This window comes from Zea mays, chromosome 6 (assembly GCF_902167145.1).
Source record: "Zea mays cultivar B73 chromosome 6, Zm-B73-REFERENCE-NAM-5.0, whole genome shotgun sequence".
NCBI lineage: Eukaryota > Viridiplantae > Streptophyta > Magnoliopsida > Poales > Poaceae > Zea > Zea mays.
The window spans coordinates 6,821,509-6,846,047 of record NC_050101.1 but is presented as its reverse complement, the minus strand read 5'-3'; the positions used below and the strand labels follow the sequence as shown (position 1 = coordinate 6,846,047).

Genomic DNA, 24,539 nt, shown 5'->3' with positions numbered 1-24,539 from the left:
AAAAATTTACTTGTCAGAGCATAGGTTCGAAACACCGACACATCCTCTATCCATCGCTTCCTTCTTTTTCATCGCCCCTTGGTTGTCACTTCATCCAAGTTCTTCAATTGTCTTTGTTCTTTTATAAACCCAAGGATGTTTGGATCCGTTTGTGTTTTTGCCCCTCACATTGTCTTGCTGAGCAATGCCAGATGATCTTCCAAAGGGATGATTGTTTCCCTTGTCCTCACTTCGGATGTCTTACACCATAGCTCTCTAGTGACAACAAAGGTTGATCTGCCATCAGTGATGGTATATGTCGTTCATACAAACCTTAATCCAATGGCAGTAGAGCGTCAACGAACCTCAATTCAATGACATCGAAGCTTGATTCGATATCAATAAACCTTAGGCCATGTTACAAACATCTAAAACTAATAGTTAGCATCTAAAATTAGCTAAGAGGTTTAGAACAGTTCAGCTAATAGACCAAATAATTGTTAGCTATGCCCCTTAACAATTTAGTAGGTGGCTCACAATTAGTTCTAGAGGTTTGGAACCAGGCCTTATTCGACGACTTGCCCTGTTCGTTTGAGCTGCAACTTTTCTGCTGTTGCTGAGCTTTTGATTCTGAGAAGCCAATGATAGCTTTTCAGATTTATTATTAGATTCCTAAACTCAACAAGCGACAAGAAGCCCATAAAACCACACTTCTCGGCTTTCCATATAAACTCAACTTTCCTAAGTTTATAGTTTTCCGAAAGCTAAATAAAAAGGTTAGCTGTTTGTTTCAGCTTCTGACATTTTATAATGACAAGCCAGTGAGAAAATCAAATAAACTTGGCCTAAGATTTTAGAAAAGAGGAGGAAAAGTTCTCCAACAAATTTAACCTAGTTGTGTCATGAGTGATGACAAGATGAAGAGGTAGGGGTGCTAACGAGTTCTAAATTTCACACTATAAAATTTAAGAATCAAATTGAATTAGGATCATGTTTTATTTTTATTTATTTTTAAACTAAATAAAATTATTTAAGATCACTAATTTATTGTAAAGAAATATTTGAATAGAAGGTAAGAGTGGCATGAGGATGGGTAGATAGCCTTACCCCAAAAAGGAGGTCAAAGGACAATGCTTTGGGCCCTCGCTGGTTTCCCCCGCTCCTCCAATTTGGACAGCCGCTTCGGCTTCGCTTCATCCTCCCCCCTCCCACCCCAACTCCTCGTCCCGCTCCGGCGTGCGTTTCCTTTCCCGGCTTGGGTTGCCCACCGAGATCACCCCCCTCAAACCCTAGCCCCTCTTCTCCTCCTCTGACCATCTCCTCCTCCTCGCGCTTCGCCTTCCCAATCTCGCTGCCGTTTCTTGGGCCTGGGACTCGCGCTCTGCTATCTGTGTCCGCGTATGGCCTGCGACGGCGCCGCCAGAGGCCGCCCTCCCAAGCGCCCCGCTTCGGGAGGCCTGGCCCAGCCCAACGTCGTCACCTACAAGAGACGCCGCCGCGGCACCGGCGCCAACGCCGGCCACAGCGCCGTCACGTCTGGCCCCGACCCCGCTGAAGTACGCATTCCCCCCGCCAAACCCTAGCACCCCCATCCCCCAGCTTGCCGTTCTTTACTATGACGGCGACATGGGTTTTACTAGAGCGAGCGTATCTCCAGCCTTGTTGTGCCTTCAGTTACTTGTAGATTTCGTTCATATGCGGCCAGATTTCGGTTCCGTCTTGCGAAGATTCCCTTTGTGTCTCGCAACGTTTGCTCTCGAGTCTAGGGTGTCTTGTAATGCCGCCACTCGTCTTCTTGGGCGTGCATGCGTCTTCTTGGGTGCAGAGTTATCGGTAAGTCATGGCTCTTGCTTTTCACGAGATTTGACATTTTATTCCCCTGTTTTGTCCCTGAGCGTAATCAGATGAGCGCGGTGGTGCACGCCATCGATTCCCAGCAAGGTGGGCGCCAAACGCTGGGCAGGCACTGGAGAAACTGGAGGGACACGCTGGAGGGCGTCCTACAATCCACTGCTGGGAAGCAGGGCTCCGGAGGGATTCAGAGCTGCATCCGAGCTGCGCTCAGATTTAGTGGTTGCCCTCCCACAGAACATGTGAGTAATCCATCCAGTCCTTCAGGTTGAACATAACCTGTGCATGTCCACCTCGCGTAATGGTACCTTTTCACTTTACCGTAACAAAAGGTTCTAATTTGTTTTCTGGATTTACCAGGGGAACTTAGCTCACGACGGAGGAGCAGGCAGAGATGACCCTGTTGGAGCTGTACATTCTGAAGAGAATAGTGGTGCCTTGGTTCAGTTAGAAGACGGAACAGCTGCACCTTTGGAAGCCAACAAAACGATGTGCCATAATGCTCTCTTTGACATTCTGATCTCCGAGAAGTTTGCGATGCTGTGTGATCTGCTAGCTGCAACATTCCATGTCAGTAAGCCTGACGATGTGATTGGTTTGCAAATAATTGATGCCAAGATGAGAAATGGGGATTATGCACAGAACCATGCGCTGCTTGACCATGATATCAAGCAGGTACATGTTTGTTTGTTTCACTTATTTCTTCCTTTTCCCCTGTGCTCTTTTCTCTGATATAGATAAAGGTATAGATGTGGTTCTACTTGAGAACCTACAGTATGTTCTTTCGATGCTCAAATTTTGAAAATGTTCCCTTTTGCCTGTTTGTTTGACCACATAGATCCAAAAGGCAATATGGTTAGGAATGATTCTTCCTGTGTCTGTTTCGGTCTCTTTCTCTATCGCATTGGTTGGCCCTTGCAAATTTTTCTAATAGCCATCCAAATTCCAAACATCAGAATCTTTTTCCTACACCACTGTAGCCGGAATAGGTATGTTCAATCAAAAGGGCATATATGCAACATCATAGCCATGTTTCTCTACTGGGTGGGAGTCAATCTGAGATCTAGTGCCTCCTTTTCCAACAAAGGACATCTTAGCTGTTTCTCCTGTGAAGGGATCAACTGCCTTGGTCTTCATGAGTCTGTGCTCTGTTCTTCTCCACCCATGTCATCCGCTGCACTCGGCCTCACCTTGCTGACTCCTTTGAGCTTCTATCTTGAAGTGGGTTACAAGGCAATGGCAATCATGAATGTACATAAGTCGGGCATGGCTTGCATCACGCTGCCATACACAACTACTCCATAAGTATGCTTCAATCCGTGTATTGTGAGGAGGCATTTTTTTACCTTGTTCACTGCTGTTCTTAAATGAAAGCAGGCAAAAACAGGAAAGTTATCTTAATATTTTTTTGGGACCAAGGGATAAGCAATTAGATTTGGTTAATGTGTTAGTACCTTCTATATATCTCAATGGCCAAAGTGGTCCTCTGATATTTTTTTTTTCCATTTTTCTCTCATCTGCATTTTTTGTTTGCTGTTTTTCATGTACCAAACACCCCCAGAAGTTACCGTAAACATACAGTTGAAAACACACCACCAATGCTGTTTGTTTCTTTATGTATATTGGTTTATTATCCAGATATGGAAGAAGTTTGAACACGTTGGCCAAGAAATGGCTGGTCTGGCAAGCAGTCTCTCAGTGATTTCACAAGCTTCTCACCAAAAGCAGGTAACCTGAGGTCTCTGTTGCCATAATTTATGGTTATAGCCATATATTTTGATTCATGGCATTGTATTTTTGAAATCATTTCGCTTATGCTGGTCGTTTACTTATGGAAATATTCTTTGTAGGCTTCTGGTGTTTCAGAAATTGATGTGGCTGAACACAAGATAGAAGTGAGTTGCATTGCTATGCACATGTCTGCTGACCATTGTTTTGTTGTTAGGATTTGTGTTACCCCATTCATTACTAACTGCACCATTTATTAGGAAACAAGCCTGGTTGGTGTTGCCCGCAAAGCCCTAAGGGAGTTGACTCCCCAGTGCGATTCTGGCTATTCTACGATACCAAAACGAGCTGGGAGGTCTGGATCGGATGGAATTTGCAAGGATTGTGGCAGAAAGGCAGACAGCAAAGGAAGAATTATCTGTGACAGATGTGAAGCTGCGTACCATGTTTCGTGTCTGAAGCTTGCCATCGATGAAGAGGCCCCAGCAAAATGGTACTGTCCCAGCTGCGTTGAGCCAGACGTAGCTTTGAAGCATAAAAACCATGGCAGGTCACATGAAGGCTGTGATGTATGCGAGTGGCTCGTGGTGAAGCCAGAAGAGCCTGCTGAAGATGTTAGCGAGCCTGAACTGGCGGTCAAAACGCAGGAGAGCTCAGTGTCAAGCATGGGCGAAGACAGCGAACCAGACCTCTCAACGACTGCTCTAGCGAACTTGTGCAAGAACTGTGGCACATGCGAAGACGAGGACAGGAAGTTCATGGTATGCGGGCATGGTTTATGTTCTTTCAAGTTCTACCATGTCCTGTGCCTGAAAGAGAGACAGATTGCAAGCGAGAAGCAGAAGAATCTAAAGTGCTGGTACTGCCCGTCTTGCCTGTGCAGACGGTGCTTCAAGGACAAGGATGATGAGAAAATAGTACTGTGCGATGGCTGCGACGAGGCTTATCACATCTACTGCATGGACCCGCCGTGCGAGTCTGTCCCGAGAGGTAAATGGTTCTGCACGCGGTGTAGCGCGCGGAGGTCAGTGCAAGGGATGCAGAGGTATGAGAAGTCGATCCTGGAGAAAGTCAAGCGTGCTCCTGGTGCCAATGGGCCGAAGGTGCAGGCATCTGCTGGTCCAGAAAAATAGGCAGCAGTGTGGATGATGTTTCACAGGCCATACTAGGGTAGAAGAAAGGGAAGGATACTTTTGTTCCTCTGAGGGAGGGGGTATACATTGCTCTGGTAGCTTTGAAGAATCGATGGATGGGTTGTGTATACGTGGGGGGAAGGAAGATGCCCCGTTGGCTGCTGATGTTGATTCACTGTGCTGCCATTTCGTTTTTGGAATTCTTGAGTGTCGCTCGGCTTGTTGTTGTGCTGTTATGTTGTGTCTGATGGTAAGTGGCATCGCTTATCGATGATATGTACATGCCTGTAACTCGTTTTCTTTTATTTGTTGGACATTGTGTGTGTGTGTGTGTGTGTTTGAATTGTGATGACCTAGAGAACGCTGGTGTCAATCAATGCAGCGTACCTTGTTTGCGCCTAAATTTGGTAGACAAAAGAGGAGATTACCTTCGTAGCATGTGTACCCTGCATGTGGAAGGCAAACCTATCAATAATTCCTTGTATGAATTTGACATAGATTATTACAAACTGTCATTTGAGTATTATTATTATTTTGATAGAAAACAGTCGTGGAGCAGCAAAGGCGAAGGGTGGGGCAGAGAAGGCACACGCAACGCGTGGCAAACTCTCTCTCTCTCTCTCTGCACTTGCACCAGCCTCGACTTTTGTGTCCTCACGCCAGCTGAATTCCCAACCTAACAGAAGCAACCGAATATCCCCTCGCCTTTCAACTCGTCTTCCTCCTCATGTCGTCGCCTCCTATCCCTCTATATCTTCTATTCTAAGCCACCTCGATCGGACCCTAGATAGATGCAAGAAAAGAAAAGAGAAGAGCCTCTGTGGATAGTGGTGGGTGCTGGATCACTGGGCGGAGCAGCTTCTCATATCGGATCGATCGATTAATTAATATATACTATAAACATACAATCAATTACATACATATACGCCAAGAGAAGAGGAACGCCGGCCCGTTTCACTTGTCTCCTTCCTCCGATCCCTCCCGGCGGCCGGCCGGGCTCGGGCGTTTTTCCCCTTTTGTTTCCCATGGAGGACGCCAAGATGGGGAACGGCGCCACCATCCGCGCGGTGCTCGCCATCCTCCAGTGGTGGGGATTCAACGTCACCGTCATCATCATCAACAAGTGGATCTTCCAGGTCCCGTCCCTCGCGCTTGCTCTTGTTTAAATCCTGGTCTTCTTTTTTTGTTTCAATTCAATTTCCAGAGATGGCCATGTATGTAGTTATATATATATTCATTCAAGGGGATTTAGGGGTGGATCCGTCAGGACAACCAAGAGATTTCGTCTCTTTTTAGTTCTTGCCTTCATCCAATCGTTCGATAGGTGCAGATTAATCGCCCCCATGATGTTGTCGTCTTTTTCTTCAGTGATTTGGTAGGAACATAAAGGAATCATCCTTTTTTTTTTGTCCGACTGAAAAGAAAATTACTTACTTGAACCGGTGGTGGTTCGTAGATTGGATTTCCAGATTTAATTGTAATCATGGTAAGAAGAGCCTGTTCTTATCCTGTGACGCTGACTCTGTGTGGGGTTGTCAGAAACTGGAGTTCAAGTTCCCCCTGACGGTGTCGTGCGTCCACTTCATATGTTCCTCCATCGGAGCCTACATCGCGATCAAAGTCCTGAGAACGAAGCCGCTGATCGAGGTGGCCTCGGAGGACCGGTGGAGGAGGATATTCCCCATGTCGTTGGTGTTCTGCGTCAACATCGTGCTGGGGAACGTGAGCCTGAGGTACATACCAGTGTCATTCATGCAGACGATCAAGTCGTTCACTCCGGCAACGACAGGTCAGTTAATTGGTTTTGTCTTTTCGATCCACCATTGAGACTGATAACGATCATTCACCAGCTCATTTGTCTGTCTTTCCAGTGGTTCTTCAGTGGCTGGTTTGGAGGAAATACTTTGAGTGGCGCATCTGGGCGTCCTTGGTGCCCATCGTTGGAGGAATCCTTGTCACCTCCGTGACGGAGCTGAGCTTCAACACGGCTGGCTTCTGCGCCGCGCTGGTGGGGTGCCTGGCCACGTCCACCAAGACCATCCTGGCAGAGTCGCTGCTCCACGGCTACAAGTTCGACAGCATCAACACGGTGTACTACATGGCTCCGCTGGCCACGCTGATCCTGTCGGTGCCGGCCGTGGCGCTGGAGGGCGGCGCCGTGCTGGGGTGGCTGCGGACGCACGAGTCCGTGGGACCGGCGCTGGCGGTCGTCGTCACCTCCGGGGTGCTGGCCTTCTGCCTCAACTTCTCCATCTTCTACGTCATCCACTCCACGACGGCAGTCACCTTCAACGTGGCCGGCAACCTCAAGGTGGCCGTGGCGGTGCTGGCGTCCTGGATGGTGTTCCGGAACCCCATCTCCGCCATGAACGCACTCGGCTGCGGCGTCACGCTCGTCGGATGCACCTTCTACGGCTACGTCAGGCACCGACTCTCGCAGAACCAGGCGCCCAGAGCCCGCTTGGAGATGCTGCCGCTCACCGCCGTCGACAAGCAAGGCGACAAGATATAAAAAGTCTTTTCGAATAAACCATCTGATTCTTTCTGATCCACCTAGCCTAACCGCCGATCGAGAATGCATCCACCATCAGAGATGACAGGAAATTATTTTTTGTTGGCAGCCAGATTTTGATAATGAGTCAGTTCAGTTGTTGCTTAAAGAGAAATGTCATGAGGTCTATAAAGTCTTTTGGAATGATAAATCTTGTTGTCTTGGTTAAAGAGAACTTAGAGAAGAAGATGAAAAAAAAAATTAAAAACTTTTGCAAACACGCTCATCCACCATCAGAGATGACAGGAAATTATTTTTTGTTGGCAGCCAGATTTTGATAATGAGTCAGTTCAGTTGTTGCTTAAAGAGAAATGTCATCAGGTCTATAAAGTCTTTTGGAATGATAAATCTTGTTGTCTTGGTTAAAGAGAACTTAGAGAAGAAAATAAAAAAAATTAAAAAAATCACACACGCTCGGTGGGACTCGAACCCACAATCCTTTGATTAGAAGTCAAATGCCTTATCCATTAGGCCACGAGCGCTTGTGTGGTGGAGCAGCTTATGTATTTTCTATGACGTTTGTTTTGTTTGCTAAGACAGCACAACATGCCGATGAGCTAGATATGATGAGATGGGATGCCTTCTGCTTGCCTGGCTCGCCCGGCCATCAAACGAAAAGAAACGAGGCAGCTAGCTAGATCCTGCAAAAAGCGTGCCAACTTTGCAGTTGCAGTGCCGCCGCCCCTGCATTTCTCATGCATAGTCTTTCTTCGTATAGATAGAGGAGCTAGCGAGCGAGTGAGAGAGAGAGAAAAAAAGTGTCTTTACAACTTGTATTGGCCGTCACAAAAGTGATGATACACATACGTACAACCCATACGACATATATATATATAGCCAGGAGTACGTTTCATTGTTTTCCGGCCTAGCTGTAGCTAGCTAGCTAGAGATGAGCTTGCTTTTTTTTTCAAACTTGAATTCGATTCAGTGTCTGTCACGCAGCATCTTGAATTTGTTTCGTCAGTTCGAAAACGAGAAACCCTCTCCCACTCCCTGCACTGCATGGCGTATGTCATTTCCAACGACGACTTTCTTTTTCCCAGCATGCTCTCTTTCCTTTTTCTTTTCAGCCTCTTGTAATCTAGCAATGTAGTTTTTTTTTATCCGTAATATAACAATTATATGTCTTGTTTGATGACCAAGACATGCATAAGTGATCTTCTTTCTGGGTAATAGTAATTGGCGTGTGTGCCGATCGAAGGCATTCTTTCTATTCGCCCGGCATATCCCAATATCCGGTCAGCTGAAGTTATGAGTGCTTATATATGTTCATAATGCATTGTGCAGCCTTATATATGTTCATCATGTATGCAATCGATCGATTGTGTTGCGTAGCAGCTAGCATATATAGCATCTGGGCTTGGGCAGCGGCAAACGCTCCATGGCAGTGCAGGGGCGGGCAGCCTTAATTATGCATGCATGGGCAGCTACGTACAGCTAGCTGTTGCGTTTGCGTATCCATCATCCATGTATACATGATGAACAAAGGAGTATATATGCATGATAGTAGTATTGCTGCTGCAGCCTTGTTCAACACCAAAGCTGCGGGCATGTGTTGTTGTGGTGTGTCTTCTTCTTTAATTTGATGCATCCACCAACCATACTAACGTAACCACGGGATCAACATGTTTAATTAATTTAGAGTCCCCATCTTCTTCACGTTCCGTACGTGGTGTGGTAGCTAGCGGCGGCAAGCAACAGCACCAGCAACTGCTTTAATTTGAAGCAGCAGCAGCAGCAGCAGCAGCAGCAGCTAGCTAGCAGAGAGAGAGAGATATCGTCGATGGAGAGACATGGAAGCCACGCCGCGGCCAAAATGTTGGGAGAAGACGGAACAAACCGCCGTGTGACAGCATCATATATATTCCACTGCACGAATAATCAATGCCCCCAAGCTGTTCCAGATCGATGGAACAGCTAACGCATACGACGGCGACTGTTGGTGATGAGCTAGACGAGATCACTGCAATGCAATGCAATGGAATTCATTGCATATAAAACCACCGGGGTCCGGGCACAGCACAGGATGAGTAGCGTGGACCCCACCACCGGTCAACCACGTACGGCCACGCACACGAGTATTACTACTATAGCTGTTCCAACGACGCGTGCATCATCGTCGATGGAAGACCGTGCCGCTCATGTCCCCAATCAATGCAAATCCTACTAAGATATATAATCACCCCTCTCGTCCTCCTAAACCCCACGTACGGTACGAGCTGAGCGCCTAGACAAGATATCATAGAAACTTGTAATAACAACAATAATGATCTTCTATTCTATGGGACTGGGAGGGAGGCATGCATGATTGCTGCATGGGGGTCGTCACTCTGGTCTGACTGTGCCGCCGCCTCAAAAGGCGGTTGCTGCAGCCAACCAAGCGTCGACGCCATGCCTCAAACTGATGCCCATTTCCAGGCCATCATTCCTTGCCTTTGCCCCCCTATGGCTATGCACATGCATACGGGGTATACCCAGCCCAGTGGCCTCTGTCCCCAAAGACAAATCTCTCGTACTCCCTGCCCACTGCCCGCCCGCCTTTCAAACTCCGCTGTTTCTTTCTCGGTGCTCTTGGAAACCTACATTCCCGCTAATTATCCTTAGACACCGGAGTATGTAAACAAGTACACAAAAATAAAATATAAACTCATTAGAGAGAGTGGATCGGAGGTGTAGCAGGTAAGTGATAGGTTGAACCTAGACACCACACCACCAAAAACCAGCACACGGACAATTTAGAGAGGTTCAGGCCACAACATAATACCATGAGTTCTCTTATCACTTGTCAGTTGATGAACACAAAAGTGCAAAAGATCATTACAAGCTCAAAAAAACTACTAATCATCATGATCTCATATATCCTCCATGTTAGGAGTTCTACTCTATTGATCCTTAAACCACATTTAAGGATGTTAGGAGTTCTACTCTAATCAAAGAGACATGTTGGTTTAGATGTCTAGATCTCAAACTGTTCTTACAAAGTAGTTCCCATAAATGTGAGAGTGCCCCTAAACTCAGAGTGCTTCGAGGACACGAGGGCCCTGAGATGCTTGGTCGTTCTCAAGGATACATGTTGGTGTAGATGTCATTTCTTCGGACCATCTCAAGATTAAGTTGCCCGAAGAGTTGTATCCTTTTTTGGACCAGGGCCAAGGCAATTCCCCAAGCCACAGGGCCCTGGTCATAGTAGTTGGTCCCATAATATATATATATATATATATATATATATATATATATATATATATATATATAATCATTGAATGCGTCTTGGCATCATCCGTGGGTATGGAATTCCTCATATACCGATAGAGGTCCACAATTCCGTCGTTGAACTGGTCTTTGCAAGTGGATCCATTTTTTGCTAGACACCTAATGATCCCAAGCATGCCCGGTTAGCACTATGCTTCTCATCGTCGAGGGGCTCCGACTAGTGTCGTGACAACCTAATGATTCCAAGCATGCTCCTGACGAGTAAGCGCAAGGGGAGGATTGAACCAAGTTGTTAGGAAGAAGCGACCCATCACAACATAGTAGATTTATACTGTGATTTAGTTGTTCCTTGGGTTCTATTTCTAGGGCTTGTTGTTGTGCTCACCTGAGGCCTATTGTCAGCCACTGTTACTGTCGGTGTCTGGACCCAAGGGCTTAACCAACCAGTGAAATAATGTTATGTGTCCTTAACCCGGATGGGTGATACAAGATGACACAAGTCTTTATCCTGGTTCGGGCAAGAGAAGGCCCTACTTCTAGCAGAAGAGGGATGAGACTTATATTACTTGCACCTAAGTGCTTGCAGTAGGGAATACAAGCTGAGGGGGAGATGGAAGAATCCCAAGTCTCTAGGGTTGATTGAAGCTAGTGCCAATATCGTAATGGAGCAGAAAACCGTGAAGTGTTCGCTCGCCCTCCTGATGCCGCAAACTATCCTATTTATAGCCTTATCAGGGGCTGCCTGGAGTACTGGAGTTGGCTCAATACTGTGAGGCATGTACTCTTGTCGTATTGTACGTCCCATCGGGAGTTGGTAGACGACATGCAAACAGTGGTCGCATGCGTAATCATAGTTGGTGAAGCTTGACAGGATTGCGATCTTGTTGCTCCTGTACACCTGCAACCCTGCATGGGGTAGGTATGCACATTGAATGTTGTTGTCCCCGGTGGACTTCAGCTAAGTCTCGCCCTAGGTTTGTCTTGCTTAACCGAGGTGGGCTCACGCGAGGCGGAGACCTCCGTTCTGGGGAGAGGGGACCTCGGCCGGGACAAGAATTCTCTCGAGAACACACCCCGTCCGAGGGCAGGCTCGGGCGAGCCAGAGTTATGGTGACCCCTGAGGGAGGCCTCAGGCAAAACATGGCTTATGATCCTTCATCTTTGGGGAACGTGCTTTGATGGTGGTCTATAGGTCACGCGTGCTTTAGGGGTGTAATCTAGGTACCCTTAATTACTATACCCGACAGTTATCGTTGACTCAAAAGTCGATAATAGTCATGTTTCATATTTGCACCCCTTCTGTATGATATGGCGTACCTCAAACCTAAAACCTAATCATTAAGCGAAAGAGGTGTTACCACCGATATTTCTATGAAGAGATTAATCGGTAAGCTCTTCATTATAATAGTTAAGCAGAAGCGAAGGTGTTACCAATGATATTTCTATGAAGACATTAATCGGTTAGATCTTCACTATAAATACAGTCCACCTTCTTATAAAAAGTTTTTAAGTTTCCCGTGAATATGTTAGTTGTAAATTTACCATCCACTTTTGTTCTTTCTCCTATCCTCTTTTACGTTCCACCTTGAGGCAGGCAAGCACTCCAGCTTGGCAGGGTCAAAGTTGACGAACTTGGTAATCCTCCCACACAATGCAAGGAAGCGATGAACTAGACATGTACTACCTCACGTAAAAGGGTATGTTTACAGTAGAACTAGATGTTCAATAACTCTTGAAACGAACCTAAGAAGAGCGTGCATATTACAATCATAGTGCAGTCTTAATGGGCACACCTACCTGCTGATCGTTGGAGTTTTTTTTTTGGGCAGCTGGTGACCTGGCCGTGTATGTACGAAGGCCATGGTACGTAGAGGCTCCAGCTAAAGCCAACATGGCAGCCTGGCAGGGGCCAAGGGCAGGCCACAGAGGCAGCACAGCTCAGAGACCATACGGTACAGTACGTATATGCAGGGAACTGCAGGTCTCTCGATCAATCTCTGGTACGATACGTATGGTATCTAGAGCGTAGTACAACGCACTAGAATATTCAGAAGAGTTGCATGTAGGTGCAGCCAAGCCACCCGAGCTGCTACTCTGCTCTTAGGCACGGCAGGCACAGGCAGGCTAAGGGCGGTGGACTAGGATGTTGTTGGGTTTTCCGATGCCGTGCGGCTGCTCTGCTCCTTGATTCATCCTGCATGCCATGACTTGTTCTTGACTGAAGACTACTAGTGACTAGTAGTACAGTAGGAGGATGAGAGGCGAGGCGACCCGAGCAGAAGAATAGTAGTACTCGGCAGGAGCAGCAGCATCCAACAAATGAATCAATCATCGTTCCCCCCGCGCAACAGACACCCCATCATTACTCGTTACCATAGTCCGTCCCTCCCCTGCCCCAGCCCTGCCTATAAAACCCAGCGTCCAGGCGGCAGAGGTAGGCACACCAGCAGTGTCCATCTGTCCATGCGAGCACACACACAGCGGAGCAACAGCAACAACATGAACGGGTTCTACTCTTCCATGGCGCACGGGCTGGACGCGCTCCAGCGCAGCCCGCACGCTTGCCTGTCGGCGGCCTTCCTGCAGCAGGCGGCGGCGCTGCTGCGGTCCCTGCACTCGCAGCTGCTGCACCTGGTGCAGCGCCTCCACCTGCCGCCCGGCGAGAGTTGGCTGGACGAGTACATGGACGAGACATCCCGCCTGTGGGACGCCTGCCAGCTCGCCCGCGCGGGCGCCGCGGGGCTCGACACCTACTGCGCCGCCGCCGCCCGCGTCGCCCCCGCGCTCCGCGACTGGCTCTACGGCGGCAGCGGCGGCTCCCACGCCGCGGCCTCCGCGCGGCACCTCCAGCGCGCCATCACCGCGCCCAGGCGCCACGCCGCCGCGCTCCACCAGGACAACCGCGCGCTCGCCGACGCCAGGCTCGACCCGGCCTCGCTCCTGCTCGACGACCGCTCCCCGCTCGAGTTCAAGCTCAACGCCTTCAACGGCTTCCGCGGCGTCCTCTACGCGCTGCGCAATGCCACCTCCTTCCTCCTGATCCTCCTCATCTCCGGCACCGTCACCTGCCTCCCCGACCTCACAGCCGGCTGCTGCTCTGCGTCTGCCAACCACCACCAGCTCCGCGCCTCGGCGGGCGGCGGCTACGTCGCCTCCATCGCCCGCCTGCGCCAGCGCGTCGTCGAGGAGATGGAGGAATGCATCATCGCTGGGGACCACCGCTCGCACTCGGCCGGGATCATGATGCACGAGTTCCGCCAGGCCAGGGCCGCCATCGACGGCCTCAAGCAGGACTTCGACAGGGCAGTCGCCATGGGCGGCTACCGCGACGACATCAGCGACAGCCTTGTCCAGAGAGCAGAGATCATCAATGGCTGGGTTGGGATGCTGCGATCAGGCGCCGAGGCCGTCATCGCTGAGCTCGATGACTTCTTCGACGAGATCGTCGAGGGCAGGAAGATGCTCTCCGACCTCTGCAGCCATCGCTAGCTTCTCCTTCCCTAGCCTAGCTAGCTTATTAGTAGCTGAAACACTTCACGATCAAAAAGATGAGATGAGTTGTTCAGAGGAAAGAACGGTTTCAGCAGGCAGGCACCTCCACTTCTTCTATTCTATGCCATCCTAGTACTCCCTAGTAGATACCGCTGCAACAAGAAGCTAACAAATCTAGGCAACCCAAAAAAAGGTGCTTTTTGTTTGTTTTCCTCTCCTCCCCTTCTCTGTTTAATGGCAGTGCAGTGCTAGCTAGCAACCGTTCTAGTAGGGTGTCCATACCTTAAGTCATGCATGTAGATGTAGCAGAATCGTCATCCTCTTTGTATGCTTCCCAATCTTCTTTGTATGTTTCCCAATCAACGGCGGTACTTCCACTTCCTATCGCGTATATATTGTGCCTGTCTATTATCAGAATCAGAACCAGAACATATCTATAGCATTCTTTTCAACACAATAGACTTTAGATTTAGATGGCCTTTTAGTTTAGTTTAGATATATGATGATGATATACTACATCCGTTCTCGAATATTTGTCGTTTCATTTTTAAACTAAAACGCGACTAAAAAAGAACGGAGGGGTACATGATAACAATAATATAACAGCTTATGCCGAAAGGAAAATCTGCCAGTGCCACCAATCACCTCGGAAAAAAGAAAACCAACTCTCCCTTTTTTTTACTGGAAAAGCATGCGGTAGTGTGGCCAACTTGTTGGACATATATAGGAGACAAAAAAAAGAAGCTAGGCTTCACGTCCTTTACTCTTTTTTGCTTGTTCGTTTTGGTTTTTGGTGGAAGGCTTATGCTTTATGTGTTGTCATTGAATCGTATCGTCCCTTCCCACCAGCTCAAGGATACAGAAAAGACTGGGTCGTTTTAATAAAACAGAGAAGGTGAGCAAACTAACTAGCTAAGGGATGGTACCTTTGTGTGCCGCTTTTGTGAGATTCTTTTCTTTGAGATGCTTCTCTTTGATATCTGACCCCAGTCACCATTTGGTCTGTATAAGTATAATGATGAGGAACAGCCTTCTGGAATTTGACAGAATGATCACTTTGTAAACGTCTTTTGAGCCAGAATCGTCCTCTGGACCTCAATGGGATGAAGAGAAGCGCTGCCAGCAAAGGATGCAATGCCAAATTGATTGAGCTGCCTTGCAGGGTCAAAAGGCAAGCGATATCATGGTTAGTACTCTGCCTCTGGTGGGAAAGCTGAGCTTCATCGGCCCACCAAATCCAATCTCTTCCTCAAACGGACAAAATGATCACCTCTTAAAGCAGCAATCAAAATCCCTTGACCAAAACATAAGCTGCTCATCATGAATTCAAACTGACTGAAAAATCAAAATACTGGTTGATATAAAAAGGTCAGATTAACATTCAGTCAACCTGCTGAGCCGACAGAAGAAAAGTTATTGCTATCAGTTATCTGGTCAAGCAAAAATCATGATACAAGCTCCCATTATCCTCGATGATAATGTGCTTTGGCTCAAGAAAGGGAAAGTAGAATATAATTAAGTACTGAACTGGTCAGTGAAGTTTGCACTCGTCATGAATTGTCAGGAAAAAAATACCTTAGCAATGGTCCAGGCATATCTGTGTACCAATAAATTAGCACATAGAACAACTGCAAACAGTAGGCACATCAACAGGCCTGTACTGCCTGATGCAGAACATCATTAAGAGGTAAGATATCTGAAAAAATAAAAAAGGCATAAGTATGTATAAAAATGGTTTCAGAGTATAAATGCATATTGAACAAACTAAGTAACTTATTCTTACCCATTCTGAGTAACAATGTAACTCGGTTTACGAAAGAAAATAGCTTGCAATATGTTCTATACCAGGAGATCTGAAAAGGTTGTACATTGTGCAGAACCAAAAAAAAGTGCAAGTGGGCAGCAATACAGAAACTGGACATCCATCAAACACAAAATATGTATTGTGCTGCGTGCAACAAACAAGGTCAGGGGAGCAGACATTTATACGGAACCTTTTACATATCCCAGCAGTACAGTGGGGGTACACAGTACAACATAATACTCAAATTGACCTAATTTCAATAGAGGTAGGAAATGTCTATCTTGGTCTTGGACAGTTAGTCATAAGTGAAGAATAGACTGCTTCAGTCTCACAAGTGGTAGGTCCAAAAAAATGATCATATGAATTCTTAATTTCACTATAATAATTGTGAAATTAACAATGAACATAGGTACACGTCCTGTGGACCTCACTTGCCCAACAATTTGCCTAAAAACCGCAAACTTTTGGATAAATCAACAGTGAGGTCCTTCTATGTACACCATTTTACAAAGTGAAATATAGCCAAACAACAACATGATAGGATTCAACAAAACTGCCAGGAAATCCTGCACATGATTAGGCACACCCCTCAACTTCATTTGGGTGCTCTGACAGGTTATCACCATTCTGGACTTCCGCCAACTTGCGATTGCTCTGACCAAGGGATTTGCATGGCTTAGACGGATTATCAGGACTCCATGTGTCTGGAACTGACAGAAAGTACTTCGCCATGAACTTCCTAAACCTTTTTTTGTATTCCTTGGGGGAAATTACAGTTGGTAAAACATTTTTGGGTACTACCAGAGAAGTCTTCACCCATGTCTCCAGTTGTTTGTCCCAAGTATATTGCCTCAGATAATCAATGATGCCAAACACAAGTTCATGCTTCTCTTTGTCCACTCCCACAAGTAGAGAATAGTCCATGACATTCACCGACTGCAAGTACAATAATTATGTTCACAAATGTTATCATTGAAAAACTTGGCTGCCAGTAATTGTGGCCAATATGTGCTTTATACTTACAGTGAGAAAAGCCGTGTCATTCCAGATTGCACGCTGCAAAAGATGCTTTGTTCTTCCACCAATATAGATTGGAGAAAACCCCATGTCCTCAACATAATTTTGATCCAGGTAAACAGTATCATGATCATTTGAGTCAGTGATGCGTCGCGAAAATGTAGCACCTTTGAGGTCATAAATTCGTGAAATATTGTGGCCAAAGAGAAGATTTTCCATCACCATCAAGTCAATCTTTACCTCTTTACCATGCTTAATTTGCTTAACCTGAAACAGGCAAGTTAGTCCACATGGGAAAGAAAACAGTAAAACGAAACGAATCCAACTCGAGCTCGTGATATAATTACCTGATAGATTCCTAATATTTTGGCGAGACAAGTTTGGCTTCCAGTGTCCAGAGAATGGTAAACATGCTTAAAGTAATCAGGTGCAAATTTAATAAATGACTCAAACTCTGTTTTCTTGATTTGCTTAATGATGAACCTGTCATCCGTCGTCTTTGCAAAATAGGCCTTGCTCTTTCCACCTTGAGCATTCCACTTCTTGCAGCGGCTTAAAGAAGTAATATATGCAAGCTCGGATGGGCAACACTTTTTTCGGAGTGCAAAGAATTGATTGTCATATACAACAGTAACTGAATATTTGTCTTTGAGAGTTACTTTCCCATTCACAGTCATTTCTGGATGCATTGGGGACAATAAAGATGAGCTATCATAACCAGAAAAGTCATCAGATGAAAATGAAGACAGAGACGATAAGCTTGCTTCAGAATCTGTAGATGACCATGGTGATGAGCTGAAAGAACTTTCAGACAGAAAACTAAAAGATTTCTCTATTGCTTTAGCATACTCTCCTTTGGAATAATCCATTCCGTTCTCGAATTTTAAATCTATCAAATGGTGGCGTTCATCAGATATGGCAAGAGCACGAGCTATTATGCTGGATATCTCATCTTCCATTATGCACAAAATATTACTACCTGGACCTACCGCGAACTGCGGAGAGTATGAATCATCATGTTGTTCAAACAAGGGAGAAAGATAATGTGGCAAATAATTGTTAATGAGTTCAAATTTGCCCAAATATCCAATTTCAATGTCATCCCTGTAAGCCATTTGAGACTCAGAAAATGAATTCCAAATCCACCTCTCCCTGTCATCCCAATAAGGATATTTGAATTGTTGGGGAGTGCTACAACGCTCCTGTTCCATGGGTATTGGATCTGCTACTGTAAGATTGGCCTGGACCTCCATATCATTGGATATTTCAAAACAAGGATCATTTGTGGTTTCTGTTGTGCCATCTACCTTTATTTGACCATGAGCAATAGAAGATTCTTCAGCTTTACTACCTCCATTGCAAGGAAATTCCGAGTGCCCAGCTTCCTGGCTTTTATGAAGTAAGAGTGCTGTGGTGTCACCTGATTGATGATCAAGTTTGTTACTTGCAGACTCCATGGTACTGGATACCCCCAAAGCTGCCGTAATTTCATCAGATGTAATTTCACCGATTTTCTTATCAACACCAAAGTTATCATCACAGTTCCCATCAACAGTACCAGCAGGATTCTTGTAATTAGAACAACTTTCTAGTTGGACAGATTTGCAATAGAATAGTTGATATAGACGGCGGTCCCAAATGTAAAGCTTAAGTAGAAGATCCTGATAGTACCAATTTATATTCAATACTCCATGCACAGACCCGAATGGTTTCCCATTTTCGTCAGTGGCCTTGTCCAAAGAACTCTGCAGGACAAATACAGATATAAAAAATCAATAAAAATAATAGATAGAACACACACACACACACACATATATATATATATACACCCACCTCAAACTGGGCCTTTTCTTTTATCAACAACTCTTCTAGTTCAGTGAAGTCCTTAACAGGGAGTGTGAGGCCACAATTGACTGCTAATGTTATTGCATCAGGATGTTCATTCTTCAAGTTCTGTAGAAATCTTGCAACCCCAGAGAAAAGTGCCATACTTTTAGCATGAACCTTAAAAGATGGAGTATAAGTGTTAGGCACCACTGTACATTAACTGAACATAATTAATTAAGAAAAAAGCTAAGAGAACCATACATTTCTCCTTTGTCCTTCAAACCAATCCTGTCTGATGGGGTTGACGAATTGGAGAGTAGGTTGTGGTTTGCAGGTAGTGTAAATTTCAACAGGTGAGTACCGGAACATAGCAACTTTAGAGCCCAGCCTGAAATTAGTAAGAGACAGGAAGTTAGTCATAACCTAACTGCAAAAAGGACAGTTTCCATAGAATTGTTATACTAAAGCCTAACAGCTAGCAAAAAGTTTACCCAAAAAAACGCAAGCAATCCCTGTTGACCAGATGTCCACATATAGATAACCTTCTTGCTGCAGAGTGGCTTGAAAAACTGAGCTCCAGAAATTTCCCAAACGAGAGGTTGCGTGCTTCAGCTGATATTAGTACTCTTGGAGTTGGTTTGGATACCCCATGTTCATGATCACATCTTGAGCATCTAGTCCACATCCATATTTTTCCTTCAGATTCGCCAGGCAAATAGTGTTTGGGCACCAGACGTTTCACTAGAACGGTCAAATTTCCATTGCGGTGCGTGTAGGAGTACATGTGCGACTCTGGAGGCTCTCCACATGAAGAGCAACTCAGTTTCTGCTAGGGAAACATTAAAAGTTGATCCTTCAGCAACAGAATCAAGTTATATTACAATTTACAAACAAAAAACATGGTAATTTCATCATGTAAGTAAGAACAAAACACTAAAAGGTTATGAAGTAATGTCACCTGATTCTGTAGAATGTCTTGCAAATATCGCCCCAAGGACACATCAAAACTCCCATAGTATTTTATACGGGTTAAATGGCTTTGTTCACAGATAACCTGCTTTTCTGTGCACTGGCTAGACATCAAAATCAGTATGCTGTGAGAATCAAGTGCATCATCAGCTTGATCGCCGTCAGCATGCTTCTCTTTGATAATGATACTTGTAGTACTATGTGCCCCATTGTCTCCCATAACAGGTGATTCTGCATCCTTATCACTTACAGAAGAACCAGTTGGCATTATTGCTTGAGTAATTTCTTGTGTCTGGGCATCATTTATGGACTCCCCATTTTCAATGGAAATCACAGACTCTCCTGTCTTTGGCCTATGGAAACCATTACTAACAGTTTCTTGACTGGATTCAACCCTGACTTCCTTCCTGTTATCATTTGCCTCTTGCAATGATGTAACGGGTAAGTAAATATTCTGGTGACATAACATGTCAGCGAACAATTTCCTTAGTGGCCCTTGGACTGGTAATGTTAACCTCTCGGCATTATTGGACCTGACATTTGCACCTTGTTCAAGGTCATTTGAAGAGCTGCTGGATACTGCACTGAATTTATCCACATTTCTTGGAGATATCAAAGGTTTGTTCACATCAGCATAGCTATTAGAAGTGGCATGGAACAGTCTAAGTGCCGGAGAATCATCATGTGAAGGAAAGTTAGGAATAGGCCCACTAAGAGCAGCAACACCATAAGTCCCTTCTGTAGCAGTAGCAGAAGTTTCTTTTGTAGTACTATCATTCAGAAAAACCCTTTGATCTTCAAAGAAAGATGTTTCAAGGATCAAGTGATATGCTGCAAAGACTGTAAAATGCATTACTTGTTTGACCTTCTTCAATTCTTCACTGTTTGCTCCTTTTAGCAAGATCTGAAAAGGAAAGAAAACCACTCTAACTGTAAATCAGAAAATATTAATCCAAAAGGTACGGAATACCAATCAGTTTGGAACTTGCTACTTATTCAATGAAATGACATTAGTGCGTATGGAGTAGACTATATCCAGCATACAGTGAGCATGAACTATAAATACCGTGCAACCGAGTGGACATGGAAAGCCTTCCAAGAACATTAATGTTTTAGATGTCATCTTTCCACCCTCACTGGCATTGTTGTGCTCCTCGGTAAATTTTCCGATATGAAAGTAGTCACATTGCTTCAGCTTCGGTTTATCCAAAACTTCTGAAAACGATATTATGGGAGAGCCAGTACAGCGCGCAATTCTTTGTAGCCGGTTGAGTTTCAAATCAAAAATTAGAGTGACACCTTCTTTCAGAAGAAGTTCTTGAATGTTTCGTGAAACAGTTTTCTCGACCAGAACAACATTGGGACTGCATATCTCCATTATTTTACCGATAGCTCTCTCCAACAGGTCCTTTTCCTGATTGTTTGTGGCATAGAAAATAGAAGGTATTATTCCTCCACGGAAAAAAAAAGAAATCTCGGTTTATTATTTGTGTGCATATAAAAATATGTAGCGTCTAACCTGACCCATTGAATTAAACGACGACAAACCGACATCAGAATGCCCAAGGACTCCTTTGACAAGTAGAAGCCTAGGATTGTGGCAATTTGTCGGCATGTGCTTATGAGCAGCGTTCTTCTTGAATACTAACCCTTTGATCACCTCACTGCAACCAAACCAACATTGCCACGGGTGAACGGATATAGTTTGACATACAGAAACAGAGATCCTATCTATTGATGAGAAAAAGTTCAAGGCAAAACTTTGCTTCACCTTTGCCGGCGAGTACCAGATGCTATGCATTTGACTTTGATGTAAGAGCCAGGGTCCATTTCCTTTCCCATGCTACCATCAGGTTTGATAAGTAGCGCTGCTTCCCATGACAGGGAGGTGACAATGTCAAGCCAGCTATCGCTAGCCTCCTCGTTCGAAGACGGAATGCCAACAGATGCGAGAAACCGACTGACAAGTATCTTCAGCTGGCCATTCATAGCTTCTAGCATCGCTTTTTCTCGTACCTCCCTATGATTGCTAGTGCCGGCGTCATGCTGCTTACCAGGGGATGGGAAACTTGACTGGCCCCACTTTATCCCATCACTATAATCGTCATCGTCGTCGTCATAAGCAATGCTTGTAGCAAAACTCTGGGCCTCATCCTCCTTATCTGCCGCTTGAGGTGGTATCCAGACGGTATCATTTTCTAGAAACGAGATCTCCGTGTTACTGCTTCTGCCATTGGTACTCTCGGCCCCATCAGAATCGTCACCAGACTTGATGGAGCGGTCATCAACAGAAGATGTGGATGCATGACGGCTGATACCACCATGTCTGTGGCCTGAAGCGCTGGAGGGAGCATTGTCGTCTGTGGAATGATGGTTTATATGCTTATCAGCATCCACAACCTGACTCTGGTCCACACCATGGGGGCTGTGATGGTAACCATTAGCCTCTGGTGCAGCCTCCCTGTTGTGTTGTGTCAGGCAAAAGGGAAAACGGTGAGGATGGGGGCCTCCATACATATCTATGTGCCTTAAACTGGATTGTCAATCAAAAACTAAAGCTGTACAGGTTTAGCTAGTGGTTGGCAGATAAACAAAGATCCATATTCAGTGTTACCAACACATGATGGGTGTCCCTCGGCGAATAATTGGCTTTGATTCAAGCTGTGCAACACTGGTTTGATTTCCCGGAAAACAGACTTATGCTTAAGAGAAACAGATGCTGTATAATAACATAATCACATGTTGATGGTAGAAACAAAAAAAAAAGAGAGAGAGAGCTAAGGTACGGGAGAGTATTATGTTCTGTCAGAGGTCCACTAAGTAACATGAATGATACACCTGGACAACCTGATTGAGGAGGGGAGGAAAGCTAAACATCGAAGCAAGCAAAGTAAAGCAAATTCGTTAATCTAATGAACTGGTTAATTATAACTCAAGCTAGGCCAGAGGCAGAGGCGGCTGAGGATTAAGCTTAACGCGAGAAGAGCGAGCGAGGGTCCAAGGGGATGACCTGGTTGCGTGGTGGTCGCGCTGATCCATGTCGGAGCACATTGCCTGGGGCGAAGGCACCGCAGGCGGCAGTTTGTCACATGCCCTTGCGGTTGGTTGCTCTGGAATTGGCTATGGGTCGATCAAAATCAAAAAAAAGGGGGGAAACGAAGTTAGTATAGGCATAAATAAATAATACACTTGTAAATAAAAAAAATTACTAGACTAGATCAGATCCGAACACATAAAGCAGGGGAAGAGAACGGGTGCAGGGACGTACCTGGTTGGTGCTCGTCGCCGGCGAAGGACCTCGGCCTGGGCACCTCCTGTCGTAGGGAGCGCGGCGTAATCAAGTGGTCTGGATGAGGAGCGAAGGCGGCCGCACACACGCCCCCCCGAGCGTTCCTCGAACCGGAACCCCCAATTGTACGGGGTGCCTGCCAAGCAAAGCAAGCGGTTCGGCGGATGGATTTCTCCGCTCCTCCGTTCCCGTGCCGTGCCCCCGGAGATGCCGAGACGGTGTAGGGAGGCAGTAGCTACTATCTGTCGTTTGTCGGGTCGGGCGCTAGAGTCCTGTTGCTCGACGGGCGCTGGAATCCTCTCCAGTAGCGTGCGCGGGAGCTCTGGTCGCGGCGATTGGACAAGCAGTAAGTAGTACGCACGCACGCCGGGAGACGGGGAGAGGAGAGGGAAGGGGAGTCCAAGGTATGGCCAAAGCCAAGTCTAGCGTGTCTAGGAACGAAAGGAAGACGACGGCAGGTGGAGAGGTGAGGTGAGGCGAGGAAGAGGAACGGTCTCCCTCTCCTCTTGGTCCCCGCTGGGCCCACCTGCCTCCAGTGCCGTGGGGCCCGCGCAAAACTGATCTTTTTCCTTTTTGCTATTAATGAATAATACTGTACGTAACGTAAATATATATGCATGTATGGACTGTGATCAACGACTTCAATCAACACACGGTGTTAACTTATGTAAATAAAGCTACCAATATCTTAAGCATGAGTCCCTCGTCAAATTACATCCTAGCGTCTAAATTTGAAAATTTTAAGTTTATTATTTTGTACTATGATGAATATAGTTGTCAGCGTTTCGAACCCGGGGGTCCCTGGACCGACGAGTAAATTATCGCCGCGTGCCCCAGCCCAGATGGATCGGCGCGAGACGGAGCGCGAAGGGGGAGGCAGCCGGAGGGAGACGAGCGTGAGAGGTGGAATCCCGCGGCCTTCGTGTTTGTCCCGCGCCCAGGTCGGGTGCGCTTGCAGTAGGGGTTACAAGCGTCCACGCGGGAGGGAGCGAGTGGCCTCAGCGAGCGCCGTCCCGTCCTTCCCCGCGCGGCCAACCTTCTGTAAGAGGGCCCTGGTCCTTCCTTTTATAGGCGCAAGGAAAGGATCCAGGTGTACAATGGGGGGTGTAGCAGTGTGCTAACGTGTCTAGCGGAAGAGAGCTAGCGCCCTAAGTACATGCCATCATGGCAGCCGAAGAGGTTTTGGCACCCGGTTCGTGTGGTGTCGTGGCCGTCGGAGGAGCGCTGGAGCCTGGCGGAAGGACAACTGTCGGGGCTGTCGAGTCCTTGCTGACGTCCTCTTGCTTTCGTAAGGGGGCTGAGAGCCGCCGTCGTCATAGAGCGTGCGGGGCGCCATCATTACTTGTCTGGCGGAGCGAGCCAGATGGGACGCCGGTCTTGTTCCCCGTAGCCTGAGTCAGCTTGGGGCAGGGTAATGATGGCGCCTCCTGTTGACGTGGTCGGTCTGTGCCCTAGTTTGGGCGAGGTGGAGGCTCCTCCGAGGTCGAGGTCGAGTCTGTCTTCCGAGGTCGAGGTCGAGTCCGAGCCCCCGGGTCGGACGAGGCGGAGACCGTCAGCTGATGCCGGGGCTGAGTCCGAGCCCTGGGGTCGGGCGAAGCGGAGTTCGTCGTCCTTCGGGGCTGAGCCCGAGTCCGAGCCCTGGGGTCGGGCGAAGCGGAGTCCGTCGTCTTCCGGGGCTGAGCCCGAGTT

The 24,539-nt window shown here is 46.6% G+C and overlaps 4 protein-coding genes, 1 long non-coding RNA gene and 1 other non-coding gene across 6 annotated transcripts; 3 read left to right on the top strand and 3 right to left on the bottom strand.

Annotated features, from left to right (window-relative positions):
- Positions 1-1,190: 1,190 nt before the first annotated feature.
- On the top strand, positions 1,191-5,091 carry LOC100383733 (RING/FYVE/PHD-type zinc finger family protein). The gene is made up of 6 exons (NM_001176370.1): positions 1,191-1,535; positions 1,884-2,072; positions 2,191-2,505; positions 3,469-3,558; positions 3,681-3,725; positions 3,819-5,091. The coding sequence occupies exons 1-6, from the start codon at positions 1,380-1,382 to the stop codon at positions 4,689-4,691; spliced, it is 1,668 nt and encodes a 555-aa protein (NP_001169841.1). The 5' UTR covers positions 1,191-1,379; the 3' UTR covers positions 4,692-5,091.
- Positions 5,092-5,364: 273 nt separating this feature from the next.
- LOC100283441 (organic anion transporter) lies at positions 5,365-7,389 on the top strand. The gene is made up of 3 exons (NM_001156342.2): positions 5,365-5,827; positions 6,231-6,480; positions 6,563-7,389. The coding sequence occupies exons 1-3, from the start codon at positions 5,717-5,719 to the stop codon at positions 7,201-7,203; spliced, it is 1,002 nt and encodes a 333-aa protein (NP_001149814.1). The 5' UTR covers positions 5,365-5,716; the 3' UTR covers positions 7,204-7,389.
- Positions 7,390-7,651: 262 nt separating this feature from the next.
- Positions 7,652-7,724, bottom strand: TRNAR-UCU (transfer RNA arginine (anticodon UCU)). The gene has a single exon. It is a non-coding gene; the product is annotated as a tRNA-Arg (tRNA).
- A 3,118-nt stretch (positions 7,725-10,842) lies between these two features.
- On the top strand, positions 10,843-14,335 carry LOC103628940 (uncharacterized). Its single transcript, XM_008650130.3, has one exon. It carries the CDS (start codon positions 12,772-12,774, stop codon positions 13,939-13,941), a length of 1,170 nt encoding a protein of 389 aa, XP_008648352.1. The 5' UTR covers positions 10,843-12,771; the 3' UTR covers positions 13,942-14,335.
- Positions 13,342-15,781, bottom strand: LOC111026177 (uncharacterized). The gene is made up of 4 exons (NR_148896.1): positions 15,728-15,781; positions 15,215-15,640; positions 14,871-15,099; positions 13,342-14,345 (listed from the first exon to the last, which is right to left on the bottom strand). It is a non-coding gene; the product is annotated as an uncharacterized lncRNA (long non-coding RNA).
- An 84-nt stretch (positions 15,782-15,865) lies between these two features.
- On the bottom strand, positions 15,866-23,404 carry LOC103628939 (1-phosphatidylinositol-3-phosphate 5-kinase FAB1A). The gene is made up of 12 exons (XM_008650129.3): positions 22,830-23,404; positions 22,572-22,681; positions 21,333-22,022; positions 21,081-21,225; positions 20,628-20,975; positions 19,551-20,465; positions 19,084-19,418; positions 18,854-18,980; positions 18,599-18,769; positions 17,113-18,510; positions 16,772-17,032; positions 15,866-16,684 (listed from the first exon to the last, which is right to left on the bottom strand). Exons 2-12 carry the CDS (start codon positions 22,610-22,612, stop codon positions 16,325-16,327), a joined length of 4,791 nt encoding a protein of 1,596 aa, XP_008648351.1. The 5' UTR covers positions 22,613-22,681; positions 22,830-23,404; the 3' UTR covers positions 15,866-16,324.
- Positions 23,405-24,539: the final 1,135 nt, after the last annotated feature.

Excerpts from the sequence above, each read along its gene's own strand:
- LOC103628939 (XM_008650129.3), bottom strand. The coding sequence starts at position 22,612 with ATGTGCTCCGACATGGATCAGCGCGACCACCACGCAACCAG. Across the intron at positions 22,023-22,571 it reads CGCGACCACCACGCAACCAG|GGAGGCTGCACCAGAGGCTA; the intron begins GTCATCCCCTTG and ends ACAACACAACAG. Across the intron at positions 21,226-21,332 it reads TCTGGTACTCGCCGGCAAAG|TGAGGTGATCAAAGGGTTAG; the intron begins GTGAAGCAAAGT and ends GTTTGGTTGCAG.
- LOC100383733 (NM_001176370.1), top strand. The coding sequence starts at position 1,380 with ATGGCCTGCGACGGCGCCGCCAGAGGCCGCCCTCCCAAGCGCCCCGCT. Across the intron at positions 1,536-1,883 it reads CTGGCCCCGACCCCGCTGAA|ATGAGCGCGGTGGTGCACGC; the intron begins GTACGCATTCCC and ends GAGCGTAATCAG. Across the intron at positions 2,506-3,468 it reads TTGACCATGATATCAAGCAG|ATATGGAAGAAGTTTGAACA; the intron begins GTACATGTTTGT and ends TTTATTATCCAG.
- LOC103628940 (XM_008650130.3), top strand. The coding sequence starts at position 12,772 with ATGAATCAATCATCGTTCCCCCCGCGCAACAGACACCCCATCATTACT.
- LOC100283441 (NM_001156342.2), top strand. The coding sequence starts at position 5,717 with ATGGAGGACGCCAAGATGGGGAACGGCGCCACCATCCGCGCGGTGCTC. Across the intron at positions 5,828-6,230 it reads TCAACAAGTGGATCTTCCAG|AAACTGGAGTTCAAGTTCCC; the intron begins GTCCCGTCCCTC and ends TGGGGTTGTCAG. Across the intron at positions 6,481-6,562 it reads GTTCACTCCGGCAACGACAG|TGGTTCTTCAGTGGCTGGTT; the intron begins GTCAGTTAATTG and ends CTGTCTTTCCAG.